The 15,464-nt window shown below is 37.9% G+C and overlaps 1 protein-coding gene across 6 annotated transcripts in view; it reads left to right on the top strand.

Annotated features, from left to right (window-relative positions):
• LOC126481610 (uncharacterized) overlaps positions 1–15,464 on the top strand; it is a 146,041-nt gene that overhangs the window by 54,298 nt on the left and 76,279 nt on the right. For all 6 annotated transcript variants that reach the window (XM_050105484.1, XM_050105488.1, XM_050105485.1 and 3 more), the window contains 2 exons: positions 3,426–3,641; positions 4,162–4,428. In XM_050105484.1, the coding sequence (XP_049961441.1) occupies positions 3,426–3,641; positions 4,162–4,428 (483 nt within the window). The remainder of the gene's footprint in view (positions 1–3,425; positions 3,642–4,161; positions 4,429–15,464) is intronic.

Genomic DNA, 15,464 nt, shown 5'->3' with positions numbered 1-15,464 from the left:
CAGTTAAGTTTTTGTGATTTTAATTGGTAAGAAATAATACTTTAACAAAGCGTATTACTGTATCCCGCTACCTCATAATAATACTGCAGCAATAAAACAGGAACGAAAGAAAGAACGAAAATAAAAACTTAAGTTGCAAAGGAAATGCGCCATATACAACAACAAAACACAGTGCTCATACAAGTATCTGCCAACAGCAAAACGTGTCAACGGCTTTAGGAGGAGTATGCAGTGCTTCGTTACAACAAATTGCCTCCAATGAGTGTGACGTCACAACTGTTTACTTTAGATTAGTTCGAGCAGTTGCGAGCGGACTCATACACATGCGCAGTAGTCGCGCATGTGTAGTGCCTTGTCCCGCTTCTGGCTACAAAAGTGTGGCAGGAAGTAGCATGATGCTACCAGAAAAAATATTACTGGCGCATGCAACCTGCCAGATTCACTGGGGTCACACTGGGGTATCTGCCCCAGATGGCAATTTCAGTCGAGCATTAATCCCCCTGCAGAATAATGAAGTTATTTTTGTCGGTTTGCTAAAGTTATTTGGCTTTGAGTAATCTTTCCTGCTGAAGCAGTCAATTTATTGGAAATGAAGTGTTTACTTCCACACTATCGGCTAGTTTCAACTGTTTACTGAATTTCAAAAGAGAAGGTTTTCATCTACTAGCACATACGGCATTATGCCATTATAAAGAATCAAAAGTGAGGTGACACAGTACCGGTACTCAAAGAACATTTACATCTGAATCTGGATGTATGAAATGTACACTTTAAGCTGAATTATGCCTTTTAGTATGGTTCACGAAATTCCGATGCTCTTGGAGTATCCTCTGATGTCTTGTTTCTTTTATGACATAACGTAAGATCTTATATGTTTTACATGTACGAACATACGGCCTTCCTGCATCATCATAGCTGCACAAGCATGGTGATGCCTGTTATCTGGTGCTCTTTGGCAACTGCTGAAAGGAACCTCTTCCTAACAGGTCGCGGGAAAATATTACGAATGGTTGTTTGAAAAGCATACGATGAACTATGCGCGAAAATGTACGATAAATTTCTTAAATCCCAGAGCGTTTACCTCTCATTTAAAAATCAACTCTTTGAGGATGACTATTTAGGGAAAATTTCAAGCCCAGAAGATCAGACATTTATGTCATTATTAAAAATTTTACTGGCACATTCGTGTGATTTTATATTTTATCTTAAAGTGTAACACATGCAAAAAACAAAAAAAAAAAAACCTATTATATGTGAAACCTTAGCTTCTCTTGCAGCTTATTAATCTTAGAGACCAATATTACCTATTTCTACTGGCTGACTACATCACACGTCTTCACGTCTTATGCTCTGTATATCTGCTGTCATTGGCTAGCGAGATCACATGACATGAGCCATGACTGGCTCACAAAACTGCATCGCAATCTCGATTTCAATGCTTCGGAAAGTAACATACGGTGATTGGTGGAATTCAAATTTATACCTTTAATATGAAAATATGCAGCCTACCTGTTGCTGCACATCAGAGATCTTCCCTTTTTATTTTTTTTTCTTGGCCGCGTATACACGCTGAAAAACTTTACAGTGTAAAATATTATTTATAACTGAAGTAAAATTATTGTGCAGTGATTAAAACTGAAGAAAAGCTTCATTTTAATAGTTAATGTTATTTGTGGAATGTATTATCAAGTGTGTTCATTATTCAGATTTCAAGTGTCAAAAGTCATAAGAGCAGCCTTGAAAAGTGATTTGAAGAAAGACAACTGAAAATTGTGAGCATCCGTGGGACAGTATGTAAAGTAATAAGTTGGTGCCAACAGAATTTTGATAATTTTCTACTACTGGTTTAAAGTCATTTGTAGTGTAACGTTGTCTTCGGGATTGCATAGTAACAAAGATTAGAAAGGAAAATTGTTATAAAATTGGGAAAAACCATAGATTTTTAACAGAAATTAGTAATAAATATTTCAACATCTGTATCACTGAGTGTTCTGTTCAAAGTGAAATGCAAATTGGCACAAAAACGACATGCTGATAGAGAAAACACAGCCCATAGAGAACAAAATTGTGAATAATGGTTCCCTGCTGTCCCTTCACAGGACGCGATGGGATTGTATATGAAAATACAGTGATAGCGAGGCTGGAAGCCAGGTCCCTGTTAAGTTGTAAAAAATTCTGGAATTCTTGAAAGATGATAGCATCAAATTCACGTAGTCGTAACTACATTTCAGTTTAGTAGTAGTACCATGACTACTTTCACGATCGGCCCAACCCCTCCACTCCAGTTGACTGTGTCATGGCCCTATCACTGTTGATCCTCATACCATGGACCAGTCTCTTACCTAGATTCCATTGAGCTTGCCACTGGTGGGATTGGCTTTTTCAAACTAAATGTATGGTGATGTAGGTTAAGATCCCAGGTATCACATCCTGTGGCCATTCATCCTGGGGTGGGGCCTTGTTTGCGAATAATTGATGAAAAAAAAATTCAATCCATTGGATAGGGTAAGGGTTTTACACACAGGGGCTTGGGTTTGAATCTTGTCAAGTGTATTAAATTTTCTATTTTTAAATCTTTTTCGAAACGACTTTGATAATTATTTTTATTCAATTAATTGGTTTAAATGTATTTTTTTTTTTATTTCTGTTCATTTGTCACATAATTTAATCACCATATGAACTTTTTTGTGTTTCATTTTTTCTTCATTTAATTCTTTTTCCACTCACAATTTTTGTGAATGTGAATTTAGTTAAATTTATGTATTATAATATTCAATTATTTGAAAATTTGAATCGATCAGTTAAAAAGAAGAGACGAAATAATCTATATATATTGAATGTGTAATGGTGTGAAAAATGTATTTTTCACATTGAGATGTTCCTGTTTTTTGCTTAGTAATTGTCAAACAAACATTTGAAAGATAGTCTAAATTCCTATTGCACTATGAACAAAATAACACAGATGAAGATTTAAGCGATAAGTAAAACAAAACCCAAGCAAAATAAGGAGTAGATGTAATGATTGCAATAACATGGATGAAAAAATAGGATGTTAAAAGAAATTAAATTGAAATTGATGCATAAAATTAATTAAAACGAGCAAAGATTTCAAGTGAAAGATGAATGATAGGAAGAGAAATGAGAGCAAATGAAGAGGTTGATTGTATGATTAAAATGACATGGCAAAAGAATGGAGATGAAAATTCCATTTAAATCAATTAATTGAATAAAAATGATTAGTCATTTCAATAAAGATTTAAAAATGTACCCACACAAAATTTTTGTCCACTAGCATCACTCATGTAAGTCTACTGCATATATTAATGTGTACAGAGCGGTGCACAGTAACAGTTAAAATTTTGAATCCTTTGCAGAGCTGTTTGACTGAGTTTTTCTCGTCTTTTACTAATTTTTTGTTTCTTTAGGTCCGCCCAGCTAGAAAAGAATACTCCCAACCATCCAGTATGCAAAATTATATTGCGCCTGCAGCCCCAAAATTCTCTTCCTCTGTTGCTGATAAATCTGTCCAAGTTGAATGTGATGCTGCCAATGATCAGAATAAACTTCGTCGTACATATGTTGATCAGTGTGTACAGGTGACTGAACCACCAGCAGTGGATATTCGTGATGATCTATTGAAGGTAAAATGTAGTTCAAAGGAATATGAATGTACAAGAATTATTTCTAATATTGTTTTGATTTTAAGTAACAGACCACTGAATAAAAATAGTAGAGTACAACATGACATTCTTTGTAACAGAAGCTAGCTCTAATGCTCTCTCTCTCTCTCTCTCTCTCTCTCTCTCCATGTTTTATGATAGCATAGGTCAGATTTATATAACTGCATGTAAAACATTGCTACACTAGTTTTTATTTGGGCACAATCTTATACACTAAAGCTTTATAAATTATAAATATCATGATGGGACCCTGTAAAAATTACCATTGGTTTTTCATTTGTTAAAGGATTTATTGGTAGTAGAAGTACCTACTAAATTTTAGTTTTCTATTTTGCAGATATTAAATACAATCAGAGAATTGTGTTGAAACATGCAATTACACAGTATTCATAAATTACTTATTGTGCTTGTCTAGCATTAGCATTTGTATCAGTGTAATTTCTGCTTTATCATATATGATTACAATATGCCAAAATTCTAGGATGACTATGGAATTCCATACAAAAGCAATCAAAAAAGAAAATATATCAGTGGACTTCACGATTTAGAAGTTGCTGCAGGTGAAAATCTGAGCCTGAATATTGAAGACAGTACTGTAAAGAATTCCATTGATTTTAGCATGCTGAGCCCTAGAGATAGGAGACTGATGGAATTTTGTGGCAGTGGCAGTTATAACCCAAGCTTTTATGAGAAGTGGAAGTCTCCTACAAGAACTGTTGCTGAAAAGGATGCTGGTTTAGCTGCAGAGGTAAAAAATTGAGTTGTAATTAAGCAATAGAATTACTGTCAAACCTGTTTAAAATGCAGTGTGCACTGGGGGAAAAAAACTTTGATATAAATGTCAGAAATGTCAAGAACACCAGTAGCTGTAATTTCATCTCGAATTTATTGTCAGACGATTTCAGTGTTACAGTACTTCATCATCAGGCTCTGTGTACCAGATAACATATGTATGTCATATATGAAAATAACTGGACTTACCACCAGCTCTTGGGTGACAGCATTTGCACATGACAACACCTCAGACACAACTTCAGTTGTGTTTGAGATGATGTGTGCAAATTCCTTTTGAGCAAGAACTGTTGAGAAGGGTGATTATTTTCACATACAACATGCATATGGTTGTCATCGAGGAAATTCAGCCGTTATATGGTATAGAGGGCCTGACGATGGCATATTGTAATGCTGAAACTGGTAGCTAATAAACTGGAGATAAAATTGCAGCTGATGGAGCTTTTGACATTTTATCGTGCATATCAGCTGTGTTTCTACCATTCACTAAAGCATGAATGGGTGCACCTAAGTTTGATATCAATGTCAGAGCAAGTCATAAGATGTTAAATTGAACAAAATTTATCAAGTAAGTGAAGGCAAAAAGTGCAAAGTTGTGGAGATATGGCCACAAAGCAGCAGCAACTCAGTAACAAAAGTGCACAAATATGTAAATTTATCATAACATCTGTTATGCTAGAGAGCACAGGAACTGGTTGAGTTGCTTCAGATTACTTAAGCAGAACAGTTACAGCTAGACAACGTTCACATTCATATGCTAGACTGGTTAACTTAGAAGAGGTCTTATCACTCTTAGCTTTGGAGCACATATCTTGATAGTTAAATAGCCATGCTAAGAACAATATTTTAGTAACTTTTAGCAACTCAGATTCCCTACCCAGCCTGAGCATCAGTATGGAACAGTTTCAGTAAATAATGCAACCCCACACTTGTCTGGTGGTGCTCCTTGAAGTCTTCAATAGGCACCATTGATAATAGGACTGTTGACTTCCCCTGTGTTCACATTTTTTTATTTGGATTGCATCCTGGGCTCCTTGCACTTGTTTACAATGATTATCACTATGCACTTGCTTCTGGCTAACTGCTTACTTTGTGAATTCTGCTGTCATCGATCACAGAATCCGCATTTTTGTTCCACTGGTCTCTGTGTCCCACCAGTGCAGGTGATTGTAAACTTAGTTCTCCTACACTGAGTAGAATATCAAAGGGGCAACAAGGACTTTCTCCTTTCTCATAGAGCAGCTATTCACGTGGATTCTGAGTTTCCACAATTGTGGCAGCAATAAGTGAAGCATCAGCAAGACAAGTTGTGGGAATTTCAATAGCAATAGCAGGAATTACAACTGTTGCAAAACCAACTACTGTCTGCAGCTGCAGCATCAACTCCTTTCTCTCAACCATCTGCTTGCTTCAACAGGCAAGTGAGAGTTGGGAGGTCTATTTACATTGTTTTGTTGTTGACTAGGCAAGTCAAATAACTGACACTGAATGTCAGAGTGCACACCTATTGTCTTCTAGTAATAAATTGTACAAAGTGGTGGAAAATCTACACTCACTCTTGAACCCTAGCAGTTTGAGGTTTTCAGATGTTTGTGGTTTAATGACTGACTGTTAAGTCACCAAATTCCATAATTGCAGTTAGGCTCAAATTTAATCAGTGTATTAAACAGTGTAAGCAAATGTCGGATTGCCGTTAGGCTTAACACACAAATGTGATTTTTCTTGTAAACAGTGTAGCTATTAGTATGCAAAATTGTTAATCCATGATGTTATAGGTATGTATAGCTCTTGATAGTGAAGTTCGTGTAAGGCTTTAAGGTCATCTGTTCCAACCATGAGCAATGTGCTAAAAATTGCTGAAGCTCAAAAGAAGCTCATCAGCACAAGCTATGTTCCACAATACTTCTGGTATCAGCATGTTCTTCAATCAACAAATGACAATCAGTCAATGTTGTCATCTGATTTACCAAGCACAGTCGTCTGGTAGACTGGAAAGGCAGGACTCATAATGGTCAGTCCCCCTATTGTTGGTAGAAGCACACAGGTAAAAGCATTATGTTTGCCATGTCTTCAGCATCTGTATGACCCACTAAAATGGGTCAAACAAACCTGTGAATGTTGATGCTGCCCTTCTCTGTATATGTTCGATATCCCCTGTTAGTTTTATTTGGTACTGGCCCCACACACTTGAACAGTATTCTAGATGGGTCACATGAGTGATATATAAGCAGTATCCTTTATATACTGATTGTATTTTCCAAGGTCTCTACCAATAAACCGAAATCTACCATCTGTATTACCCACGACTGAGTATATGTGATTATTCCATTTCATATCCCTACAACGTGTTACACGCAGGCATTTGTAAGAGTTGGCCAATTCCAGCTGTATTTCACTGATATTATAGTCATAGTGCGAAGTGCACTGTTTTACATTTCTGAATATTTAAAATAAGTTGCCAATGTTTGCACCACTTTGAAATCTTATCAAGTGCTGACTGAATATTTATGCAGCTTCTTTCAGGCAGTAATTCACTGTAAATAACTGCGTTGTGTGCTAAAAACCTGAGGTTACTATGTATATTGTCTGTGATTTCATTAATATACAATATGAACAACAAGGGTCCCAACATACTTCCCTGGTGAATACCTGAAGTGAACAACGGTTCTCCATCCAAAATAGCATACTACTTCTTCCTTGCCAAAAAAATCCTCAATCCAGTCACAAATTTCCCCTAATAACTCATATGAGTGTACTTTCGACAATAAGCTTAGATGTGGTGTTGAGTCAAACTCTTGTCGGAAATTGAGGAATATTGCTTCTACCTGACTGCCTTGATCCATGGCTTTCAGTGTGCCATATAAGAAAGGTGCGAGTTGAGTTGCACATGATCGATGCTTTCAAAACTCATGCTTGTTGGCATGAAGGAGTTTATTCTGTTTGAGATACCTCTTTTACTTGAGCTTGGGATATATTCTAAGATTCTGTGACAAATAAATGTTAAGGAATTGGAAGATAGTTTTGTGGATCTCGTCTACTACCATTCTTGTTAACGAGTATGACATATGTGTTTTTCCAAGTACTGGACATGTTTTTTTCATTTGAGATATCTACAGCAGCTTATAGTTAAGAGGGGCTAACTCAGCTGCAGATTCAGTACAGAATCTGATAGTGTTTCCATTGGGTCCAGGAGCTTTGTTCAATTTCAACTGTTTGTCAACATCACTGCACTAACAATTATTTCACTTATCTTTTGAGTGGTATGAGGATTAAATTGAGGCAATTCTCCTCATTTTTCCTTTTAAACGAACATTTGAAAACAGAGTTAAGCATTTCAACTTTTGCTTTGCTAACCTCTATTTCAATTCCTGTCTCATTCGCGAGTTAGTGAACACTAACTTTGGTGCCACTAACAGCCTTTATGTATGACCAGAATTTCTCTAGATTTTGTGAAAGATCATTTTACAATATTCTGCTACTGTGACCTTCACCCCCTATCACATTGCATTGATGAGGATGTGGGAAATGTCTCCAACACGATCACCCTCACTGCTGCAACTGCCCTTTTCTACAGGACCCTTCCATTGCTGGTTGGTGCTATGGGGGACCAAAGATACTGCAACAGCTATTTGGGATCTTAAAAGAGGCATCTCAAGTGACAACTTCTTCACTGAACACACTCCTCAGTTTTAAGTGGTTTCACACTGTGGCTCACTGTCCAATTAAACACAGTAAGAAGGAATACTGGGAGTGCTACTTATCCTCCTTGAGAATATATTCCTCTTCATTGCAGATGTTGGCCAAGTTCTGTAGTCCAAAGATCAATAATTCTGGTTCTTTTCTTTCATGGTGATATTTTTTTTTACTGACACATTGGCTCTTTGTGAACTGCTTTGTGACTGTGTCGGCATCCTGTTCTCACACAGCTACCTTTCAGTTTCGTAAACGACACGTTGAAGACATTTCTGTATCCCTAACCTCCTTCCCTAAGCTTACTGACACATAATGAACCTTTCATGGACTGGGCATTCTACAGGCTCTATAACCTTGCCACGTGATACAGTCCCAGCCCCTGTCCCTGATTCAGTTCATAATCAGGTGATCCAACATGTAAATGTTCCTCAAGGAGTCAAGTCTCCTCAGAGTTTTCATCTGTATTTGACTAGGTGTTTTCCCTTTGCAATGACGAGCCAGTATTGTCCCATTCCTTAAACCGGGCAAAAATCCAACATCCATCTTGAAATATGGCATCCTGGCAAAGACACAAGTTGAAAATATGATCACTATTTTTTATTTACTTAAATTTGCCATATTTCGTGACGGTACCTTTTCCGTTTGACGTTTGCAAGGCGATATTAGTCTTGGCTTCAGTTGTCTAGGTATGATTCCACAATGCATCTATGTCAGCTGCAGAAATGACGTGGTTCAACGTGTTTTTCTCATTTTGGTGTTTCAAATACAGTTTCTTCAAATGTAGTTTCTTCTTTTTAGTTAATACAAAAATAATAGTAACATAATTCAAAATTATTTATGACTGCGACCTTCACATTGTTCTTCCGTGAACACACACCAAGAGTTAGTTGCCGACTGACTATAGTCAAAGACGACTCCATCGTCAAAGATATTTTACACAATTCACAAGTTTCCATTTGTAATCAGTCTCTTTGCTATTCTTCGATACATTTTCTAATAGTAATCAATAGGCTTTTACTCTCAAAAACAGAAGTAAATTAACATATAATAAGACAAATTATAATAAATTCTGACAAAAATATAAGAAAACATTTACAATTCGGTATCGACAAATACGGTAAAAAAATAACATCTCCCAGATCCATTACAATCTACAGCTGCTGACCAGTTAGCCTGACTAAAGTGGTCTGCAAATTTCTTGAAGGGATAGTAGTCCAGAAAATGTCCTTGGTTCTAGAATTGTGCAACCTTTTGTCCCTCTACCAGTGTGGTTTCTGGGAGGGACAGCCCTCAACTAATCATCTGGTTGGGTTGTAAACAGCTGTCTGAAAGACTTTTTCTTAATGCCAGCACCTAATCGCAGTCTTTTTTGACCTGTGTAAGGACTAAGACACCACTTGGCATCATCACATTTTACTTGCCATCCATAATTGGGGCTTCTGAGGCTCCATAATGATTTTTATCTCCAGTTTTTATCCTACCAGTTGTTTTGGTTACAGTTGATACATCATTTAAAACCCCGCAGGTGCAAGAGAACAGCACCCCTAATGGCTCCGTGCCGAGTCTTACCATATTCACAAGAGTATTAAGACGACCCAGATTATAAGGCGACCCCACCCCCCTTTTTTTTCCAGTAGTCTTCTTGGGCATGTTTTGGCAAACCAAAATTAAAAGTTGTTTTATTGACATAAAGGATCTGTCTAAAAAATTAATGTTCCATTTATTCCAAATTTGTGCTATTTATTGATTGTTGACATTTTGATAATACAAGGAGAAATAAAATAAATGGACAGAAATTGTTTAAATTAATTTTTTGGGGCTGTGTGTGTGTGTGTGTGTGTGTGTGTGTGTGTGTGTGGGGGGGGGGGGGGGGGGGGGGTGTTCACTTACTAACAGTGTTGTCTGTGGTACCACTATTTTTAATCACCGCCATCATAATTGCATAGCTGTGAAGTTTGTATCTTCATGGCCACAAATATTTGGCTGTTTCTTCTGAATGTGTGTGCGTGAGTGAGTGGGTGCACGTGAGGGTGTGCGTGCACACGCAGTTGTCAACAAACCCCTTTTGTTCTTGTCATACCTCATGGTGAGTGTCGATAGTATTGCAGCACAAAACCCCATGTCTAGACTTTTAGTTTCCTGCAGAAGTCAATACTGTTGTTGAGTATCTGTCCAATTTCAAGGTGGCAAATGTTTGTAAAGCCAAAGTGCGCATTATAGATTCATATTGTTGGCAACATGTTGTAATTTGTTGTCCACTTACTTCTCCCCTCCCTACTCTGTTCTAGTTCTCAGCTAAGCTATCATTACTGTTCTGTGTCCCAACCTGTCCATAGTGCTGTGCTTCAGCAACTGTAAAACATGAACTGCAGTACCTTCCGGGGTGCAAGTCGTACTTAACAATAGTAACTAATAAACAAATCACAGTCACAATTTAGTCCAGTTCTCCAACTTTTGATCATCCCATGATCTGCTGACTTCTGCGGGTACTATTGCCATGACAGGTCTTGCCACTGTTATTCATCTTGCGACAACATTTATAGTCAGTTTAATATGATTTATTTCCTTTGTTAGAATTTCATTCTAGATTAATTTTCCTTCTTGTTTCATTTGAATGTCACCCTCATGTTCTAAAGCTGATTAAAGCTGGTGACATTTTTACTTGGTTTTCTAATACTTGAACAGTGACTGAATTTCTCATTTGCAACCCACTTAATCAATCATTACAGTCTCTCATAAAATGTTTTCACTTACGGAGCAACATTCATGTTTGTACACAGTATTCATATATGTATGAGAATTTTTGTTGCAAACCTCAGAGGTTGGCACAAACACACAGAAGCCAAAAGCTGTTGGTAAACCAAATGCATGTCGTCTGCTGCGCCGACCGACCAAACAATCGACCAACGGTTGTCGGTTGTCCCCACTCAAGTCAGGCATGGAAAAGATCCCAGTATAAATCGTCGACTGACAACTTGTTGCCATGAGGGCACTTCAGCGGGCAGACACACGCGCGCACACACACACACACACACACACACACACACACACACACACACACACAGGTAAAAGTTACACTACTCTAATATCATGGTTCATTCAACTAAAACATGCTGAATCCTGTCCTTGATGTGGTCGTGCACTCTAGTGACCACATCCTTCCGTGGGAAAAGTGCATGTGTGTCGCCAGCGGTCGGGCGAGTACTGGCTGTCCGGCCCTCACTGCTGCCCCGTCCCAACTCCACTCCCTGGACACGCGATGACGCGGAAATACCAGAGGCCGCTCCAAAGATGGTACCACAGTACGCACTATCGATAAGCGTTGCTGCTGCCACTCATGGACAGACAAGGCGAGCAAACGTAGTGGCATCAGTGAACACACTAAGAAAAAGAGATGACACTATCGCTATTACAAGATGCGAAACTATGAACGGCATCAACGCAAGTCGCACAAGGCTCAGGTAGCTTTGTGAGATAAAATAGTGAAGGCAACAATGATCTAATAGGTAAAAAGATAAGACCTAGTAAAATCTTGGGATGACACAACAGGTACTGAATTTAATTTTTGAAAGGAGAAAATGTAAAAATGAAGCAAGTCACAGGGAATATATATTTCGAAAAGATAAGATTGGCAGAAAGTGCAAAATGACTAAGCAGGAATAGCTAGAGTACAAATGCAAGGCTATAAAAGCATGTTTATCTGGGGGAAAGATAGATAATGCTTATACAAAGATTAAATAGACCTGTGGAGAAAAGAGAATTAACTGTATGAATATCGAGAGCTCAGATGACAAGCCAGTGCTAAGCAAACTGCAAGGTGGAAGGAATACATAGAGGGTTCATATAAGGGGCATGAACTAGAAGGCACTATTATAGAAACTGAGGTAGGGGCAATGTGAGTTAGTTATTTTTTTAATTTTTGTGTAAATAATGGTAAGTCTTTGAAGGTATGTGGGATGTGGGGAGGGCGGCAGTCCGAACGGCTACTGTTGTTACCTTCACCTGTAACATACCAATTCTCATTAATGTCTTGTAAAGTAATGTCCATGGAATCAATCGCTTTACCTCTTTTCTTGTTAACAGCAGCAGCTCCAGAATCTTCTTGTGCAGCCTCAATCTTATTAGAGAGAGAAATTTCTTCTGACCGTGTCACGTCAGAAAGACATCGTCTTCGAGATAAAAATTTTTGCAGAATGAATCTCAATAGACATAGGTTTTTCTTCCTGCTGCATAAAACCCAGCTCAAAACTTGTAGTAAACACAGTATTGAATACTTTTTGATACGACTTTACTCTTTCTTTCATCACACATAAGATGGAACGTCTCCATAAACATCCTACCATGGAGGCATCCAAAACAAGATAAGTGATTAATAAAAGAAAACTGTAAACAAATGAACTTGAACAGAATTGAAATTACTGAGTTAACATGGATTCTATACCACATGTAGTATAATCTTGTTAGGTTTATCTTCCTATAAATCATGAGAAAGAAAGAAACAAAAAATTTAAAATTTGTCTTTCAGGTATCCCAGTTTAGGTGCACTGTGTCTGGTCTATTGTCTATTGTATACAGGTGTTGTCCAGACTTTACTTTACGACAGTATACAGTAGTCATCCACTTTTCTGGCTGTTTAGGATTTGTGTATCTGCTGCTCAGAGCAGACATAATTTCCATATTGGGTCCTTGGTCTGGAGGGGGTCAACACCCTTTATTGTTTGGCCAGAGTTAATAAGTTTTGATTTTGACTTTTAATTTTTTTAGTTGTCCTACATGTCAGTTTTTTCTTTCTTACCTTTTTAACTTTTACCCTTTTTATATTGATTTTACAAAATTCTTATTTGTGATAACATTATTTACAGTATTTAATTTGTTCCTTTTTTCTGGGCCCTCCTTAATTCGGTTTTCTTACATATTGCCACTACAGTGGGCATATTGATTATTAAGTTCAGTCTCCACTCTGCATTGTTAGTGCATAACCATCACACAACATTGGAGCAAGTCAGTATGTCCATGTATCATAGTGACCTCATGTGCCTCTCATTCCTGCCAGAGCTACAACGCAGGAGCTATATAAGTTCCCGTCTACTAGTTTGTAGACTACGAGTAACCCCATTTCGCTGCATAGTCCGAAGAAGCTGCTTTGTACAGTCAACACCTTGATGACTGGCTTCATTTTTTTCCGATGTTGCATCAGGGAACCATGTAAGTTCCCATCTGCTTGTTAGTAGATTATGACATACTTTACGTTGCTGCAGAGTCTGAAGAAGCAATCGACATCATGAGGAATGTTTGTTGAGGACAAGGTAAATTTGTTTTGTTCCCTTTAGTTCTTTCATCACTCCTCTCCTGTAGCCATGTCCTGCTCTGTTGCACTGCCATAAAAGGTTTATCCTTGTTTTATTCTTGCCATAGGCATGTGCTGTATTCATGGTAGTAAGCCACCTGTATCACTATTTGCACTTCACACAGTTCAGGTATGTTTTGCATCACCATCATCTATTTGTCTTTATATAATGTAGAGAAAATATTACATAGAATTACAAGGTTATACACGAGAATTGTAGGTTTATATTAGAAGTTAACTTCAGCTTTCTTCATTTATTTACAAATCCTCCCTCAATTACAGGGTGTCAGAAAAAGGAAACTGAAATACTCGAGCATCCTTGCATCTTTCAGCATACCACACAATTACACTCAGCAACACCTTTAGCAACAATACAAGAGAAAGATCTGTCATCTACAGGGAACTGTTTCGTTTGAACGAAGGAAAGATGTGGGAGTGTCTGCCCAAACTTCATCTGAAATTTTATCATATCAAAATCAAGCAAACATTTAGTGTTATCTAATGCCTTCAAGTATTTTTATCACGCTATCTACATGTATGAGGTCTGTTCAACAATTTTCGTAACTTTGTCCACAAAATTTTTCACTGTTTACCTTTTACTTATTGTGCATGGTCTCCTTCAAATGACTCTCCTCCATAATTGATACACTGCTCCCAATGCCATTTCCACTTTCAGAAGCTGGCTTGGTATGCCCTTTTGCGGATTGCATGAAGTGCCATCTGTGAACTTTTTTTTATCTCATCTGTTGTTGTAAATCTTCATTTGTTCAGTGGAATACCCAACTTTGGAAACAAAAACAAAATGACCGCAGGTGCCAGGTCTGGAGAGTACGGAGGATGAGGCAGCACAGTGATTTCGTTTTTTGTGCAATAGTCACGGACCAAGAGGAATAAATGTGCGAGTGCAAGAGCCATGAATTGTCTTGTCACATTTCAGGCTGCTTCCTTTTTGCAGGCATCACAACATGTCTCCATAGTACCATTGATTAACAGTTTCTCTCTGTGACACGAATTCACCATGAAGTAATCCTTCGAAATCAAAGACTCCATCAGCAAGACATTTGACCTGATATGACAGTCTTTTTTTGGTCTTGGAGAACCTTTCCCAACCCATTGTGAAGATTGAACCACGGTCTCCAATGTCATAACCGTAGACCCACCCATGCCTCATCACCAGTTGTGATTCTTTTAAGGAATATCTCGTTCCCATTTGTGCAATCCAATAGCTCTTGACAGACTGCAAGGCATAGGTCTTTCTGATCTTGAGGCATGAGCCATGTGATGAACTCGGTGGCAAGACATTCTAAGATGCTGTGTCAGTATTTCAAGACATGATCCAACTGAAATGTCACATCCTTCCGCAATCTCTCGGAGAGTAAGTCTTCGATTTGCGCGCACAGTTTCATTGACATTCCTGACATGAGTGTTGTTGGTAGTTGTCGAAGGGCATCCTGAACGAGAATCATCTGTAACTTCCATCTGGCAATTTTTAAAGTCTGTGAACCATTTGTAACATGGAGTATGGCTTAAGCACTCATCACCGTAGGCTTCATACATCATTTGGTGAGTCTCTGTACAGGTTTTCTTGAGATTCATGCAAAATTTAATGCAGACACGTTGCTCCTCTAACTCTGCCATATCTAAATTCATAAACTGTGTGACGCAACTTTCTACTCAAGACAACAGCACTGAACAATAACTAACAGACATACAACAATGAAACTTCCAACAGTTACAGATTATACACAAACGTGTGCAGGGATGCCAACTGCATTTCACTTCAATCCATTGGCTTAAAATTACAAATGTGTTCCAGAATTTTTTTGAACAGACAGCATTTTCGCTTGGAAAATTCGCTGTTTAAAATGCTACTTGATATTCACTCAATGTGTTATGTGCCTCATAGTAAATTACATTTTAACTCATTCGTTATGATATTAGAGCTTTTCTTT

The sequence above is a fragment of the Schistocerca serialis genome, chromosome 5 (genome assembly GCF_023864345.2).
Source record: "Schistocerca serialis cubense isolate TAMUIC-IGC-003099 chromosome 5, iqSchSeri2.2, whole genome shotgun sequence".
Lineage (NCBI taxonomy): Eukaryota > Metazoa > Arthropoda > Insecta > Orthoptera > Acrididae > Schistocerca > Schistocerca serialis.
This window is presented reverse-complemented; position numbering and strand designations above follow the sequence as displayed.